The sequence below is a fragment of the Anticarsia gemmatalis genome, chromosome 13 (genome assembly GCF_050436995.1).
Source record: "Anticarsia gemmatalis isolate Benzon Research Colony breed Stoneville strain chromosome 13, ilAntGemm2 primary, whole genome shotgun sequence".
Taxonomy (NCBI): domain Eukaryota; kingdom Metazoa; phylum Arthropoda; class Insecta; order Lepidoptera; family Erebidae; genus Anticarsia; species Anticarsia gemmatalis.
Window position 1 is genome coordinate 13,224,269 of NC_134757.1, and position 15,732 is coordinate 13,240,000.

Genomic DNA, 15,732 nt, shown 5'->3' on the forward strand with positions numbered 1-15,732 from the left:
TACTTCCCTTTATTTTGATCGCAGGAAAACGTGGATCCTTATCGATTTTAGTACTCGACACTTGTTGATCTTATTTAGAAACTTACGCAATTAGCAGTTGGTTACTATTAAATACGTGTAGAGTGCATGTAGCATTGCGTGAGCGTCGTGTGTTACAAGTGAAATGGTTTTTTGCGGCGCAGTAATGGCACCGTGCGTCTGCTAAGACGTTAAGCGTCTTAACTTAAGCGTCTGTTTTATTCACTGAGTAGAGGCGCAGTGCCACCGCCGCGTGTGTGGTGTGTGTCCTCATAGGTACTTCAGATAGGTCTACGACGTCAGCATAGTTTATAACAAGCATGTTTACCGTGAGTCATACTGGCTCTGCAGTAGTCGCTGAACATCATGTATTATACTCGTATATTATTTGTTTACGACGTGTTAACGGCGGGCGTGCGTATTAATATTAGTAATGTACGTTGTACGTTGTTCATTGTACGTACACGGGTCGCCACACTCGTATCGAAAAACGCAAGTAGGCAGGTGTCGCCTTAGTGTGTGTGGTTTCCGTATTGACATCACTTTTACAACTGGTGGCATGCGGCGACGTGGGCAGAAATAACTCCACACAGGTTTGTGTGAACTTAATAACAACTAACTTGAAGGGTTAGGGGGCAAATCGTCCACTTTGAAACTCGGACCTGGGACAAATTCCACCTTTTCGGACTCCGATAGTGGGCAACTCGTCCCACGATCGTTTTGGTATTGGGACGATTGCACCACTGAATTAATTTACTCTAGAGGCTTATTGGACCGAAGTAAATTATACATTTGACATTTTTGTTGTGCACGTGATAATATTATACGATGTCCTTTGTAGCTGCTCTCATTGCAATCTGTGTAGTCAAACTGACATGGCTACAGTGCATGCATACAAAGCACGTCCACGTTGTCTCTTATTCCACGACACAATTTCTCGTTCGTAAATTGTCGTGTAAGTGCCGCAGCGTTCCCCTAAACTTTATTCAATACAATCCTTATAAAAGATTTACTCGGGAGATAAATTATTTAGTGGGTGTTTTATGTACTTTGTTTTTGTGCTGTATTCGTCGCGGAACAAGGTCGCGGGAACAATGCACTCACTACAAACAAACATCTTCTGTGAAGCACTGCCCTGTGTAGCCAGACCGCTAGCACCTATAGGCACACTGTGTAGTAGTGTGTGGTAGAGTTTGGTAGAGTGCGGTAGTGGGTAACAGTGAGTTACAGTGAGTTACAGTGAGGAGCACGTGCACTGGCGGCGCCGGCGCGTGACGGCCGCTGCACGCGCGCCCCTCGTCACACGCGGCGCAGTACAGCGCTCAACTGACCTGCCACATTATTTACTACACTTCATATTGTTCATTTGTGGTGAATTTATTACATTACAATCATTTGTGCTGTGCCAAGTTACACGATACTTTACTTACAAAGTACCTATTAAAGACAACACATAGAATATTTTCGATACTCTTGTTATTAACACGGAGTAGCTGCGGAGCTCGTTGTATGTTGCTCGGCGACAAACACGAGTGACGAGTGATTACCATAATACATGACAATGTGCCACTCACTGAACAAACACGTTTCTCCCTTCGTTCCCTCGTTCGTTTGTTTTAAATCCGCTCACTGAAAGTACACGTGTCATCACGCGCCCTTGTCTGTCGACGTTACCCGAACTGTGCGCCGTATTTAGGAATAGATCGGCGCCAAATTTCTATGTCTCTCAAATCCATTTGAACATCATTATTCAGGGCGTGAGATGACATATTTGATATACTATAATTTTATGAATGTTTGCATCGCGAGTGGTGATGCTGGTTATGTTCTCGAGAGTACGCCAATCACCATGGCTTTGTGTTATACTCCCACAAATTGTGCTCCGCGGCGCTGCTCCTCGCGCTCGCCACAAAGGTACCACTTCAGTGTCCGTGTACCGTGTAGTGGCACCGAGCTGTACTGCGCCGTGGCAGAGTACCGGCGCTATTGTCCACAGCTGACTCGAGCCAGTTAACGACCAATTACTGTTTATTTATGTCCTTCCATAATTGTATCGTATAAAACGTTGACTACGATGTTGATTGCCTGCCCACAGGTGAGTTCTCTTCGCTCCTAATCAGTCGTATCGCGGAGGATTACATGAGTCCACTTTGAATACTAAGTTTTATTCATTGTGTGGTTCAATGACACACACTTGCACAAAAACGCGTCATAAACAATGTTGTCGCGACGTCGTCCGGAGAGAGTCGTCCTGATCGCTCAGTTCGCTCACGTGGCTCTAGCTTCGCTCCGCGCGACTGCCTCCTGCTCACAGTGCTATTTGCTAACGATCTCTACACACAGAGACGCCACTTCGCGCACTGTTTGTTCACAAATAAAGTTGTGTGCTCAGTGGTGTGTGAACCGGAGGAGTATATAATTCAATTAGTGCGGGAGCCTCTACGACTCCCCGCGGTCATGCGGCCGCCGTGACAACACTGTCGGCGATGTACCGGTTACTTTTAAATGTCCTCTCTCTTTACATATAATAATACGAGTCGCGCGAAACGGTGCTAGTCCAGTTCACTAGGAGTCTAGAACTACAGTGTTGCACGTACTTTAAGAATACACCTACGGTTGACGTTCGAGCACATCATTGGTAGTTCACGTAGTGACTCGTAGCATGGGTCGTAGCATTTTCGTAGCATTTTCGTAGCACATGCGTAACATTTCCTGTACTATAATAAGCTGAACATAATTCTTTGAATATTATGAATGTGATGTAATGAGTTGAGATGGGTGTAGTGTGCGTTTGCATGTGTGCGTGGTGTGTATCGCCTACGTTTTATCCGTTCGGGAAGTTATTTAATTACGATGTTGTTTGATGAACTCGCGTCGACGTTACAATCTTTTGTATTGAGAATGTTTGTGCGTTGTGTACGCGTTATTATGTTACCCACCAGTTGTTTGTAGCGATATTTTATTGCTGTGTCTTACGACATTATTATAAACATAATAAACATATAACATATTCGTGTAGTTCATGTGGTATTGTTCACATGTCACATACACACTCATCAATCTTTATTTATTGTGGTATTTATTTTAAAATACCATAATGAATACATTTGGACATAATATATTACCATTCAATCTAAGGGTTTAGACGCTGGTTGTAAAGCAGTTACTTTGAGTAGAATAATATCTAAAAATTGCAATACGGCCCTCGTCACAGACAAGATGCAGAGTGAAATAGAACGCCTGAGCATGTTGTCTCTCACAGCGCTGTGCATTTATCTAACGTTACATATTATTTTAATGAGACAGTTGACTTTAAAACAGATTTAATACCACATTGTGGAGCACTAAAGTACGCCTCGAGTAGAATCTGATGTGTATTAGAAAGGAATAATGCTAGAGGCGATATCTCTGTGTTACGGGGAGGCGTGGTCTCCGCGCGACGTCCACTGCATGTAAACGACCGACTCATCGCAACGCGCTCCCCTCTGAGCCGGCAATAGTCTGCAATTCGCCATTATCGCGCAACATTGAACTGATTGATTTTCACCTGCCGCCGTCGACTCTTTTTACTCTATAACACAGTTCCGCTCCTGAATTATGTAAACCAGTAAGTAGGTGAGTGACATCTCGTCTTAAGCGAGTGCTCAATGTTAGTGCCGCTATTAATAGGTATATTACGAGTTATTATTATATGGTGTATGTTAACGTAAAACTCATAAAACCATCTTAATCCTTTTTTTCACTATTTACGAGTAAATACAAAATATGACTCTCTATTAGTCCTCGTCGTATACAGTTGCATGTGGAGGTTGAAAGTATAAAAGCGCAATGACGTCAAGTCTCTCGCGACCACTTTTCTGGAAAAATTTAATTAACGAATTTACCGGAGCACGTGATGTATGTATAGTATGTGCAGTTTGTTCAGTATGTACGATATGTACCGCACACACGCGACCTGTCACCTCAGCGTGGAGCCGCGCCGGCAACATCACACGTCGCGGAGACACGCTGTACGGCTGTACGAGTGCAGAGGCATGGCATCTTACATAATGACAGTTCGTTTGCGTTCATCAAGCGGCTATTGTGCGCCGCCACCTGGAACTTCGACCTGGAACTGTGACGAGCCCCGGTTGCGACCGCTCCCCGAGTTAAGTAGCGAGAAGGAATTCTGGAAGACAGCAATTAACTAATACAGTTATAAAGTTCCCGGGGGCAGGTGCTCTGAAGCGGCGTCATCGTTTATTTATAAGCACCTGTAAGTCCCTTAATTGCGATCACTCCGTCCTACAAAATAACTGATGGAATATAGGTAATGAACGTAATTACGAGAACTTTGAAAGAATAGACACAAACGCCTTGCCTTTCCTTAACGTAGGAATTTTCCTCTCACCTGAATTCTCACTATGTCATGAAAATAATGTTACATTATGGGGCAATTTGTTATGTAGGCAATATGTAGATAATGAATTTATGTTATAATTTGTAAAACATACGCATGTTGTTATTTTTAGATCGCACGCGCGTTGATCTACGTACTGCTACGACACGTCGTCCGAACTTGCGCTATCAGCTACCAAATACATTCGTGTCACTTCAATCTAGTTCTACATTATAGCGCCCGACCAATACTGCTCGTCCCACGGATGTTCCACGCGGCGGGTCGGGGGGGGGATGTAAGGCTACCTCAAGATATATACAAGAACACCTCATAACAACGAAACAATATTTGTGAGAGGTGTTTAGGTGGCGATATTGAAAGCAGGTAAGTGACGTTCCCGTATTATTTTACATAATTATTTCTCAGCCAACTGTAGAAGATTGCCCATTGCCCGAGTATAAGTATTACTGTTATCGTCATATTATATGAAACGCTGTTATTACGAAATAAATGGTAAAGTTATTTTTAAGTTTATAAATATTTTGTATCACGTGGCGGTTATGAGACACACTAAGACTTGCTTTCATTCTCCTCTTTAGAAACACACACACACACCAAGTCAGTCAGCCAGTCAAGACATACGAGTAGCTGTTATCCCTAGGGTATTTTACTCTATGCTAAAAAAAAGAAAAACAAATAGACAAATAAGATAATTTAGGCAAAAAACAATAGGAAAGTATTCGTTTCAGTTCATAAAGTGATCAAATACATTTAAAACATAATTTCAAAAAATTTTTGGCTGTTCTAAAGTAGGGCCACTGAATTATTACTGATTTGACACATGACAAATTGACAATACTAGTGAAGTGACTGAACCAGTATCATTAATATCATTTTGGAACAGTTTGTTTTTAAATATTCTAGTATAGAGTGTAATTAAATAAAATCAAAACCAATAATAGTTAAAGACACAAGTTCTTCATTAAGTGGAGTATCCTTGATGAAATAAAATAAATATCCATATTCCTTATTCCTTTATTCCATCAATATTCCTTGAAATAAAAATCATACCTATTCCAATGAATTCGGACCGAATACTATTAAGCACATCACTATGAAAACTAGACGCACGAATCCGCACCATGTAACTTTGTACTAGCGCGCCAAAGAACAAAAAATGAATGTTTTCACACTATTTACAAACTATTTTAAGTTTTGAAATAGTGTTTATTGGAAAATTACTTAATTCTGATATTTTGAGATAAAGTTTTATATTAAAGAGGTATTCTAAATCATTCGGCAAATGTGTCGCTCGTGCAAGGTTATATCGATTAATTTAAAGAATAATCTGTCAAATCGGTAATAACTCAGCGGCCGTACTATAATGTACAGCAAAACGGTGACCGCCATGTTATGACGGCACTCCATCATGGTTACCCTTAGTTGCCGTTCCTTGTTGTGTAAGCAAAGTTATGTCAAAAATGTCACCGTACTGACAATCATGTCATATAGTAAAGCTGGAGCTGTCATGTTTTGTTGCCTGTAAGGTTTGTTTACTAACGCAATGACGTCGTGGACATCGAGCAAAATAGCGCTCGCGTTTACGAAAAAATATAGGCAGAGACTAAATATTCAAAAATAATTTTAAGGCACTTAATGATAGAATAAAAATATGAAGATTTTTCTAGTAATATATAATTGCCGTAATTTAATTGATACACTTTTTAAAAAGGGGTGTAATACCCTATTAATGCGTTGCAAGACATCTTCTACAAAAATGACAAAAACCTATTTTGACATTAATACTTACCTAGAATACTATAGAGTATGTTCTGTATAATGCTGTTCCAAAGCAAATTCAACGCCACACTTCAACGATATGTGCTACGTACTTAGCTACGGTAGCTACAGTAGCTACGAGTATGCGACGAGTGCTGGGAACACGTAGCATATCGGATGCTACATGTCAATTCGAATATCGGCAGACATTTATAAAGCTTTTACCAGTCGGCGTGCGAGCAGCGCTGTAGAGCACGCCTCACTGGCGACATCTCCTGGAGCAGTCAAACACGTAAGGTAAAGGTAAGTGATTATATAACATTAGCATGTGTCTGCATCTGGACGTGCTTGGCATTGATTGGTCGCTGTCTGCAAAACTCAATATGGAAACGTGGCGTCTTAATAAAATGACACGTTGGTTCACGCTACAGATGTATAGATTCCGCTGCGCTAATAATTTCGTATCCTTGTTAAACAGATATAAAGTGGTCAACACAACAAGTGTGTGCGGTACTCGTCGCACAGCGCCGGTGTTGCTGGCTCACCGCCGGGAGGCGGAGCTATCGACAGTCGACGATATCGTCGAGCCGATTATGTATATTATGCATTATGTACACTCTCACACTCTGTGTGTTGTTTGGTACGTACTGCACGTAGACAAACTAGCTGCAAGGTGCACCAGGTGTATGAGGAGTGTTGTGGGTGGCTGATAAAAATTCTAGCGGAAGACAATCAACACGCTAATTTCCCATCTCTAAGGATTTGTGAAGTACAACTTACTATGGACACATATTGTGTACGACATAAGAACCAGTTGATTATTCCATAGTCTGACATGTCTCGGTATGTACCTCAGTCTGAGAGCTAAATAGTTTTGATGAGTGTTGTGCTCGAGGCGCCGGAGCGCGGCGCTACCGTGAGGGATCGTTACACCTGCTGCTCTCTGATCTCGCTCACCGCTTAGTGGCCGTCGAGAGACGCGTCGCGCGACCTCCGCACCTCGATCACGTATCCTTTACTTCTCTCTAATCTCTTAGCTTTGTACCAATAACAAGGTCGGCCGGTCAATATTCGCAAAAATTCTAAGTTGGTCTCATCGCCACGAACTAAAATAGCGTGAATACTTAATAGGTTAACATTTGTAGAAGGATGGCGTGTGACGGCGGCCAACCTTGGTGCCTATTTAAAAGGGTTCACTTGGACTTTGTTGTCCAACTAGTAAGTTACGCACACCATCTCGTTACGTACACTTTACCGAACATACACTCGCCCGCCTCCCGTATTTTGCTAACGTCTTAGCTGATTATTTTCTTGCGTTCATAACGACATCTAGTATTAACTTCGTTATCAATAATTTTTTTGAAGTAGTGCAACGTAATTATCTTGCAAAAAAGTTATGAACCGATTAAAGTATATATTTAAAACGGTGGCACCGCTCAGCTCAGCTCCGGTTCGCTCGCGCTGCGCATTATTCATCTCGTTTCGGTAATGAAGCACAAGCTCCCCTCGCACGAATGGAAGCCAAACGAGGCTCGCGCCTAATCATCGCCATTGATCAGCGCTCGCTAATATATTTAAATGATGGATCTCACACCGATGTTATATTATCCAAAGTAAGAACCAGTAGTACCTTACCTCACCGTCGCATCAGTTCCGTAACAAGTACCTAATATTCGCGACATTACTCCTTATACAAGTATCTTGGAAAGTACGAGTAATAAGAAACAAATCGTGGTCTCACTGTGTCAACCAATAGTCTGTTCGTAGCAGACATATCAGTAGTAGTCAGCATTCGTTCTTGAGTACACACTTTTATTTGCTTATTCTGAGGCAGGATCTCGTTCCCTCGGCACAGTGGGCACGGAGGACACGGGCGGCTCAGTGGGCACAGTGGGCACTCGACGCGAGCGTCAACATCCGGCGTCATTGTGCTCGCTCCGTTACTCCAATAAATATGTTGTATGTTTACACAGAAACGATCTCTGGCGTCTCGCACTATCGCGACTAAATATTGCACATGGCGCTAGACGACGCGACACGAGCCGCCACACGCCGCCACACGCCGCTCCGTCATATCGAACTACGCGTCAACTAACAAAGAATTATAGCCGTCGCGTTCACAAATTGAAATCTTATCACGTTTGTCCGTCCATACACTAAACTAATATATAAAGCTTGTGTTACACATGACGTCGTCGCCGCGTCGCCGTCGCTCATCGAGTAGTGGCAGGCGAGTAAGACATGAACGTACACATAGATACTCGAGTTAGGCATTTGTTTCAGTATTTACATATACAAAGTATGATTTAGTAACGAATATGTGTAACAATTAAAAAGAAGCTTTTATACCTACGAGTATGTGGGTAAGTATTGAGTGTGACAATGATACTGTCGCTGTCACCGCGCTCGCTACTGTACAGTACTTAATTAACTTACACTTTTTACGCGTTTCGTCGAGGTAATAAACAGAAATATATTCGAACCGCAAACCCCACAAAATGATTTGTGACAACTTTTTATCAAGTTTTGTATAGAGCAATAAAAAGATGTCATTTGATGTTGGCGAACATTCGCACTGAATATTTAGTGTGAAATAGTATAGAATGAGTGATAGTGGGTTTATGTGAACCGCGGAACAGTATGTGAATATGTTGTCAAGTGTCACTTTGGCTACCATCATTGATAGTGATAGTGATACACGTTACAGCTGAGTGTGACGTACGAGCTGTTGTCTGTCTGTCGTGTATGTTATTCAACTGCGAGTATTTCCTAGGTTTTTTTTAATTCGTATTATGCCAAATTTCATAAAATTCCTTTAGTAGAATTTGTCTGAAACAGTAATAAACATTTATAACAGCGTCAAACAAATAACATTTAAACTAGCATCGTTGTCCTCCGTCCACGGCGCTTCAGAGGTATTTAAGTGTAACCGGATCAGCCATTACGACGTGATGATACTATTACATAACGTTACAGACACTTAACACTACATAACAAAATGTAATGACACATTCAACTAACACGTTTATGAACTGTATTTACTTGTTTATCTATTGCTGTTATCGCGTCAACAATAATAACATTTTACAAATATTATGTGAGTAAAGTAGGTATCATGTTGGACTGCGTGTATGTTGATGGTAGACTTGACTGCCTCTGTGGCGTGGTCGGTGGTGTATGTAGGTTATCCGTCCCACCGGGCTGACAGTTAGGGATAGAGAGTGTACCTGTGTGTTGTGCACACACTTGACACTATAAACAAAGTCATGCACGGATGGTAAACGAAACTTCTTAGTGCACAAGATTTGTAGCACTTCGTAGCTCACCGTAGCACGTACGGCTACAAGTATCCCACCGCAGAACAGTACCGGACTCAGAGGTACATTGTTGATACTGCACCACTCGACGTCTGGCCGACTGATATCGTGTAAACACGCCATTTAAACTTATTACAAGTACAATCCACTTGCTCTGAATAATCACATAACGTGTTTATATTAACAACAGACGTTAAGCAGTTGTTTAAAACTGTGTCATTATTTCAGTGAATGCTTAGTTTGTGGCGGTTTAAAAGTCAGCAGTCAGTCAGGTACACGGCACTCGGGCAGAGAGAAACAAACATGAGTGAAAGTCGCGTGGAGCGCGCGAGGCGGAGTGGCGGCGGCGCGCGGCACTCCGCGGCCGCACAGCGCGCCGACCGGCCGCCCGCTCCGCGCCGCCCCGCTCGCTACACGCACGATAACTTTACAAACTTCGCGAAACCGACGCCAACATGGCCCACTGTCACTATCGCGGACTCCGAGTTCAAATTATTAATATAATTCACTATTCATAATAATCGCTTCATCGATATCTCGGAACCGAATCCCTCACACGCACGTGCCGAAAGAAACAGTTAACCAAAATGCACTCGATACGTGGAAGACACGTACTGCGTGGTGCGCTCCCGCTGGGAAGAGAGCGTACGTGCAGATCGTGATGGTGCGCCGGGACGTGCGGTAGCACCGGCCGGCCAGAGCGCGGCATGGCGGCGCGCGGCGCGCCGTGGTGCGCCGTGGCGCTGGCCCTGCTGCTGCTGCACGCGCCCGCTCGCTCGCTCACGCACGGGCACAACGGCACGCTCGAGCACGCGCTACGACTCGAGCATCGCGACCACCGTGCTCCGCCTCATCGCCGCGATTTTAACGGCTTCGAGTACGAACTACTCAATATTTCCTCTATATTTGAACCCGAAATCGAAAATATTCTGCCCGCGGATCTCCTCGTGTTCGTTGAGAGTCTCGCACCTGGGCGGCTCACCAGATACAAAAGAGAAACTCATTCGCTGATCGGTCCCTTCGACATATCGAAAATGTTTAAAAAGCGGAAGTATAAAAGTAAACCAGTGGAGGAGCAGAGACCGAGCGCTTCCTCACTCCAGGGCGTGCAGTCGGCACCGCTGGCAGCCGACGACGCGTTGGGTGATAGTGGCCATCGACACACGAGCGTTGAGTGGACTCCAGCGGTCGGTACCGACTCGTCGTCTTTTGAAAGTCCCAGAACTGTGCGACCCACGACGCTAATGGAACCTCGTGTTTTTACAATCCCAGCACGTATCCTGCCCACGGAAGGTGAACACTTCGGTACTAGTACAGTTCCGACAGAATCTGGAAAACCGAAGTCTAAATCGAAGACCTTACGAAAACCGAAAAATTCAACAAAAGGTGAACCCACCGTCCGGCGCGAGACAAGGCTCGTGCCTAAAAAGAAATTGTCTGAAAACGAGACAGTGTGGCCGGTGAAGCACGCCGCCGTCGTCGAAGGAGACATCATTCTCGGCGGCCTCATGATGGTAATTGCACATCAGTCGTGTTACGAGTAGTTCTGATTCTGAGAGACACGTGAGGAGAGAATAGAGTGTAGAGAGTGATCAGTGTGGTGAGTGTGCATGTGGTCTGTGTGCAGGTGCACAGTCGGTCGGAGGGCGCCACGTGCGGGCCGGTGATGGCGCAGGGCGGCGTGCAGGCGCTCGAGGCCATGCTGTTCGCGCTGGACGCGGTGGCGCGCGCCGGCCTGGCGCCGCCCGCCGTGCGCCTCGGCGCGCACGTGCTCGACGACTGCGACAACGACACCTACGGCCTCGAGATGGCGCTCGACTTCATCAAAGGTACCTCTGGGCCAGAATATCTCGTCGACTCGAGCTCAGACGCAGAAGCACAATTAAGACATTATTTACATTGTAGGGTCGATAAGTAACATCGACGATGCCGAGTACGCGTGCAATGCGACCGCGGTGCGTAAGGTGATCTCGGGCGTGGTGGGCGCCGCGTCCAGCGTCACGTCGGTGCAGGTCGCCAACTTGCTGCGTCTGTTCAGGATCCCGCAGGTGAGTGCAGCCGGTGAGTGCGGCCGGTCCGCGAGGCGGGCGGCGGTGCGGTGAGGTGAGGTGATGAGAGTGAAAGTGACGGCCGCCTCTCTCCCGCAGGTGTCGTTCTTCTCGACGTCGCCGGAGCTGTCCAACAAGGCGCGCTTCGAGTACTTCACGCGCACGATCCCCTCGGACCTGCACCAGGTGCGCGCCATGGTGGAGATCGTCAAGAAGCTCGGCTGGCGCTACGTCTCTATCGTATACGAGGAGTCCAACTACGGTATCAAGGTGAGGCCATTCAATATATTACTATCAAAATTGAGCATTTTTTTGAGTCCCATAACTGTACTTTACCCTCTATACTGTCACCATTGAATTGCTACCCTGTCGAAATTCATATTGATATGCATACACATACGACGGGTGACAAACAAAGTCCACATGTATCGCGTAGTTATTATTACTTAATTCGCAATCAAAGTTTGTTGGATACCTACGGTACACAGACGCTGATCATTTGAAGATTTCATTAATTTGTCCCTTCGATGTAGTGTGCACGCTGGACCCTACGAGTAGCAACACTCACATTATCTTAGCTCTCAGAAGAAAGACAGTCTGCGCAAATCACATACTTGATAAATAAATAAATATCGATGGTTTCCAAAATAGTTATTTTACTTTTTAATTCTGAATATTGTCAGAATGTTACTCGCGTTGTAAATAACGACACTACAGATTGAGGTAAAGAGGGCTAGTCAGCTGTTAGTTGTGAGTGCAAACTGTGGCAGTGAACGTCAGTATAAATATTTATATTTAAAATATATTCCTTATATTCTATGCATATTCTAGCTTTATCTATCTATACATATACAAATTATAATACAATAGAAAACATGTGTCTGTAGACACCGAACATATTGACAAATTAATAATTGAGAAATAGGAATAGAGTAAGAATTTGTAAACAAAATACTGATGTCTGTTTGTACTCACTAATCTCCGGATCTGAGCGATGGATAAAATAAAACTTTCTTTGGTATATACATACATAATTTAATATGTAGTTGTTAGGTTTGGAAAACATACAGGCTGTTTCATCTTGATATGCCTCATTAAAACCCAGTTATGAGAAAATAATCACGAATAGAATTAAGTATGCAGTTCCAAAAAAAAATCACTATTTCTTAGACTCGCAAACAGAGCTTCGAGCATCAACTAGTAATAAATTACTAATGATAATTATTATTATTTGTGTAAAATGGCAGGCGTTCGAAGAATTAGAAACTCTACTGGCAAGAAACGACATCTGCATCGCAGTGAAGGAGCGCCTCGTGAAGGACTCGGGCGAGGCGGACGAGCTCGCCTACGACGCCATCGTCGCGCGCCTGCTCACGCGCCCGCGCGCCCGGGGTACGCACTACGGGCATCACTACCGCCCCTACACGCACACACACTCACTATCACACACTGCATAGACAGTACTACGTAGACACTAGCGTGCGCGTGCCGTGTGCCGCAGGTGTCATCGTGTTCGGCTCCGACCAGGAGGTGGCGGGCGTGATGGCGGCGGTGGGCCGCATGCGCGCCACTGACGCCTTCGGCTGGGTGGGCTCGGACGGCTGGAGCGCGCGCGCACTCGTCTCCGACGGTAACGAGGCCGCCGTCGAGGGCACCATCAGCGTCCAGCCGCAAGCCAACCCCGTGCAGGGCTTCCGAGAATACTTCCTCAACCTCACCGTCGAGAACAACTCCAGGAACCCCTGGTTCGTAGGTAAATCACCTTATTCATGATACTATTCATTCCATGTGTACGACTTGGAGGAGTTTGTGTATGTAATTTCAAATAATTTTCAGAGTTTTGGGAGGATCAGTTCAAGTGTCGATACCCGGGCAGCGCCCGCACTCCGTACAACGTGCAGTACGCGCGCGCGTGCACGGGCGCCGAGAGACTGTCCGCCGACAACATAGAGTTCGAGGCGCAGCTGCAGTTCGTCACGGACGCCGTACTCGCCTTCGCCTACGCCATCAGGTAGTACTCGTCGCTCGAGGGCTGTGAGTGATGTGACCGCGACGACACAATCGTGACGAGCTGACTGATTGCCGCAGGGACATGCACGCGGAGCTGTGCGGCGGCAAGCCGGGCCTGTGCGACGCGATGCGCCCCGCTAGCGGCGCCACGCTGCTGCGCTACCTGCGACAAGTGCGCTTCATAGGTCTCCCTTCAACTGCTATAACTTTAACATTACTTTTTACTTTAATCACAATCCGACAATATTATACAATTGAAAGAAGCAACAAATACATTCTGTTAGGTTATTTCACTGTAGTATAGTGAATTTATGTAATGTGACAGGGCTCAGTGGCGATGAGTTTCACTTCGACAGTAACGGCGACGGGCCGGCGCGCTACAACATCCTGCACTTTAAGCAAGTGTCGCCCGGCGTATATCGCTGGCTCAAAGTGGGCCGCTACCTCGACGGCGAGCTCGAGCTCAACATGGACGGTGAGTACGCCGCGCTCACCGGCTACGTGACCAGACGTCCTCCCTTATACCGACCATTTTAACATTCTACATCGTTTCTATGTCGCTTAGAGATACAGTTTAAGTTGAACGAGCCTCATCCCCCGGAGTCGGTGTGCAGCGCCGAGTGTGAGCTGGGACAGGCCAAGCAGTACGTGGAGGGCGAGAGCTGCTGCTGGCACTGCTTCAACTGCACGCAGTACGAGGTCAGCGTCTCGACTTTGTTCATGTGTACAAGTGTTGAATGAGCCAGTAGACTACTTGACATGGGTGATACGTATGTGACAGATCCGATCGCCGGAGAAGGAGACCGCGTGCGAGGAGTGTCCGCTGGGCACGCTGCCGGGCGCCGCGCGCACGCTCTGCGCGCCCGTGCCCGAGCTGTACCTGCGCCCCGACTCGCCGGCCGCCATCGGCGCCATGGCCTTCTCCTCCCTCGGCATGCTGCTCACCACGTAAGTGACGCGTGTCTCAACTGTGCGGTACGGTATCAAGCGTGTGTGTGTGTTCACTCGTGCGAGTGGTGTCACGCGGCAGGTTCGTGGCGAGCGTGTGGGCGGTGCGCGGCGACACGCCGGTGGTGCGCGCCAGCGGCCGCGAGCTGTCCTTCGTGCTGCTCGCGGGCATCATGATGTGCTACCTCGTCACCTTCGCGCTCGTCTTCCGACCCACCGACGTGCTTTGCTCCCTGCAACGGTAAGTCTCATAAAATTAATTACTTGACCAACGATGCTTTGCAGCTTTTCAGTATTTACAATTAATAGACATTTATGATTGCAGGTTTGGAACTGGATTCTGTTTCACAGTCGTGTATGCGGCGCTTCTGACGAAAACTAACAGAATAGCGCGCATCTTCGACGCGAGCAAGCATTCGGCGCGCCGGCCTTCTCTGATATCACCCAAGTCGCAACTGTTCATATGTTCCGTCTTAGTGTCTATCCAGGTAACGGCGAACCCGCGCCATGTGTGAGTGTATTAGATTACAGTTAAATACAAAACAATGGATGTCAGTAACGCGTGTCCGTGGCGGTCAGGTAGTGATCGTGGTGGTGTGGCAGATCATCTCGCCGGCGCGCGCCATCCACCACTACCCGACGCGCGAGGACAACATGCTGGTGTGCGACTCGTACGTGGACGCCTCCTACACCATCGCCTTCTTCTACCCCATCGTGCTGATCGTGGTGTGCACCGTGTACGCCGTGCTCACGCGCAAGATCCCCGAGGCCTTCAACGAGAGCAAGCACATCGGTGAGACGCGCGCCACCTGCACCACCTCCACCGCTCGCTCCTCCCTCTACCGCTGACCGCTAGTGACGCGTGTCGTCGTCGTCCACAGGGTTCACGATGTACACGACGTGCGTGATCTGGCTGGCGTTCGTGCCGCTGTACTTCGGCACGGCGAGCCACGTGCCGCTGCGCGTCACCAGCATGGCCGTCACCATCTCGCTTAGCGCCAGCGTCACGCTCGTCTGCCTTTTCTCGCCCAAGGTTCGCGAATAATATAATACCTAATGTTCCAGGAGAAATAATATTTAATATATTTGCCGGTGATTACTTTTAACAAGTCCGAAAGACTAGACTCTAATAAATCGCGTGTTACAGTTGTACATAATAATCGTGCGACCGGAGCGGAACGTGCGCGCGAGCCTGATGCCGCCGCGCTGGCGCTCCGTGGGCGGCGGAGGCGGC

General features: G+C 46.5%; 1 protein-coding gene across 1 annotated transcript in view; it reads left to right on the top strand.

Annotated features, from left to right (window-relative positions):
* The first annotated feature begins 9,790 nt into the window (after positions 1-9,790).
* Positions 9,791-15,732, top strand: part of LOC142977933 (metabotropic glutamate receptor 2-like) — a 6,618-nt gene continuing 676 nt past the window's right edge. The window contains exons 1-16 of the mRNA XM_076122066.1: positions 9,791-11,006; positions 11,120-11,321; positions 11,398-11,540; positions 11,640-11,810; positions 12,788-12,932; positions 13,042-13,293; positions 13,377-13,551; positions 13,629-13,735; positions 13,876-14,025; positions 14,116-14,249; positions 14,332-14,498; positions 14,581-14,739; positions 14,824-14,986; positions 15,078-15,291; positions 15,380-15,531; positions 15,646-15,732. The exon at positions 15,646-15,732 is cut by the window's right edge and continues 130 nt beyond it. Of these exons, the coding sequence (XP_075978181.1) occupies positions 10,200-11,006; positions 11,120-11,321; positions 11,398-11,540; positions 11,640-11,810; positions 12,788-12,932; positions 13,042-13,293; positions 13,377-13,551; positions 13,629-13,735; positions 13,876-14,025; positions 14,116-14,249; positions 14,332-14,498; positions 14,581-14,739; positions 14,824-14,986; positions 15,078-15,291; positions 15,380-15,531; positions 15,646-15,732 (3,228 nt within the window). The 5' untranslated portion in view covers positions 9,791-10,199. The remainder of the gene's footprint in view (positions 11,007-11,119; positions 11,322-11,397; positions 11,541-11,639; positions 11,811-12,787; positions 12,933-13,041; positions 13,294-13,376; positions 13,552-13,628; positions 13,736-13,875; positions 14,026-14,115; positions 14,250-14,331; positions 14,499-14,580; positions 14,740-14,823; positions 14,987-15,077; positions 15,292-15,379; positions 15,532-15,645) is intronic.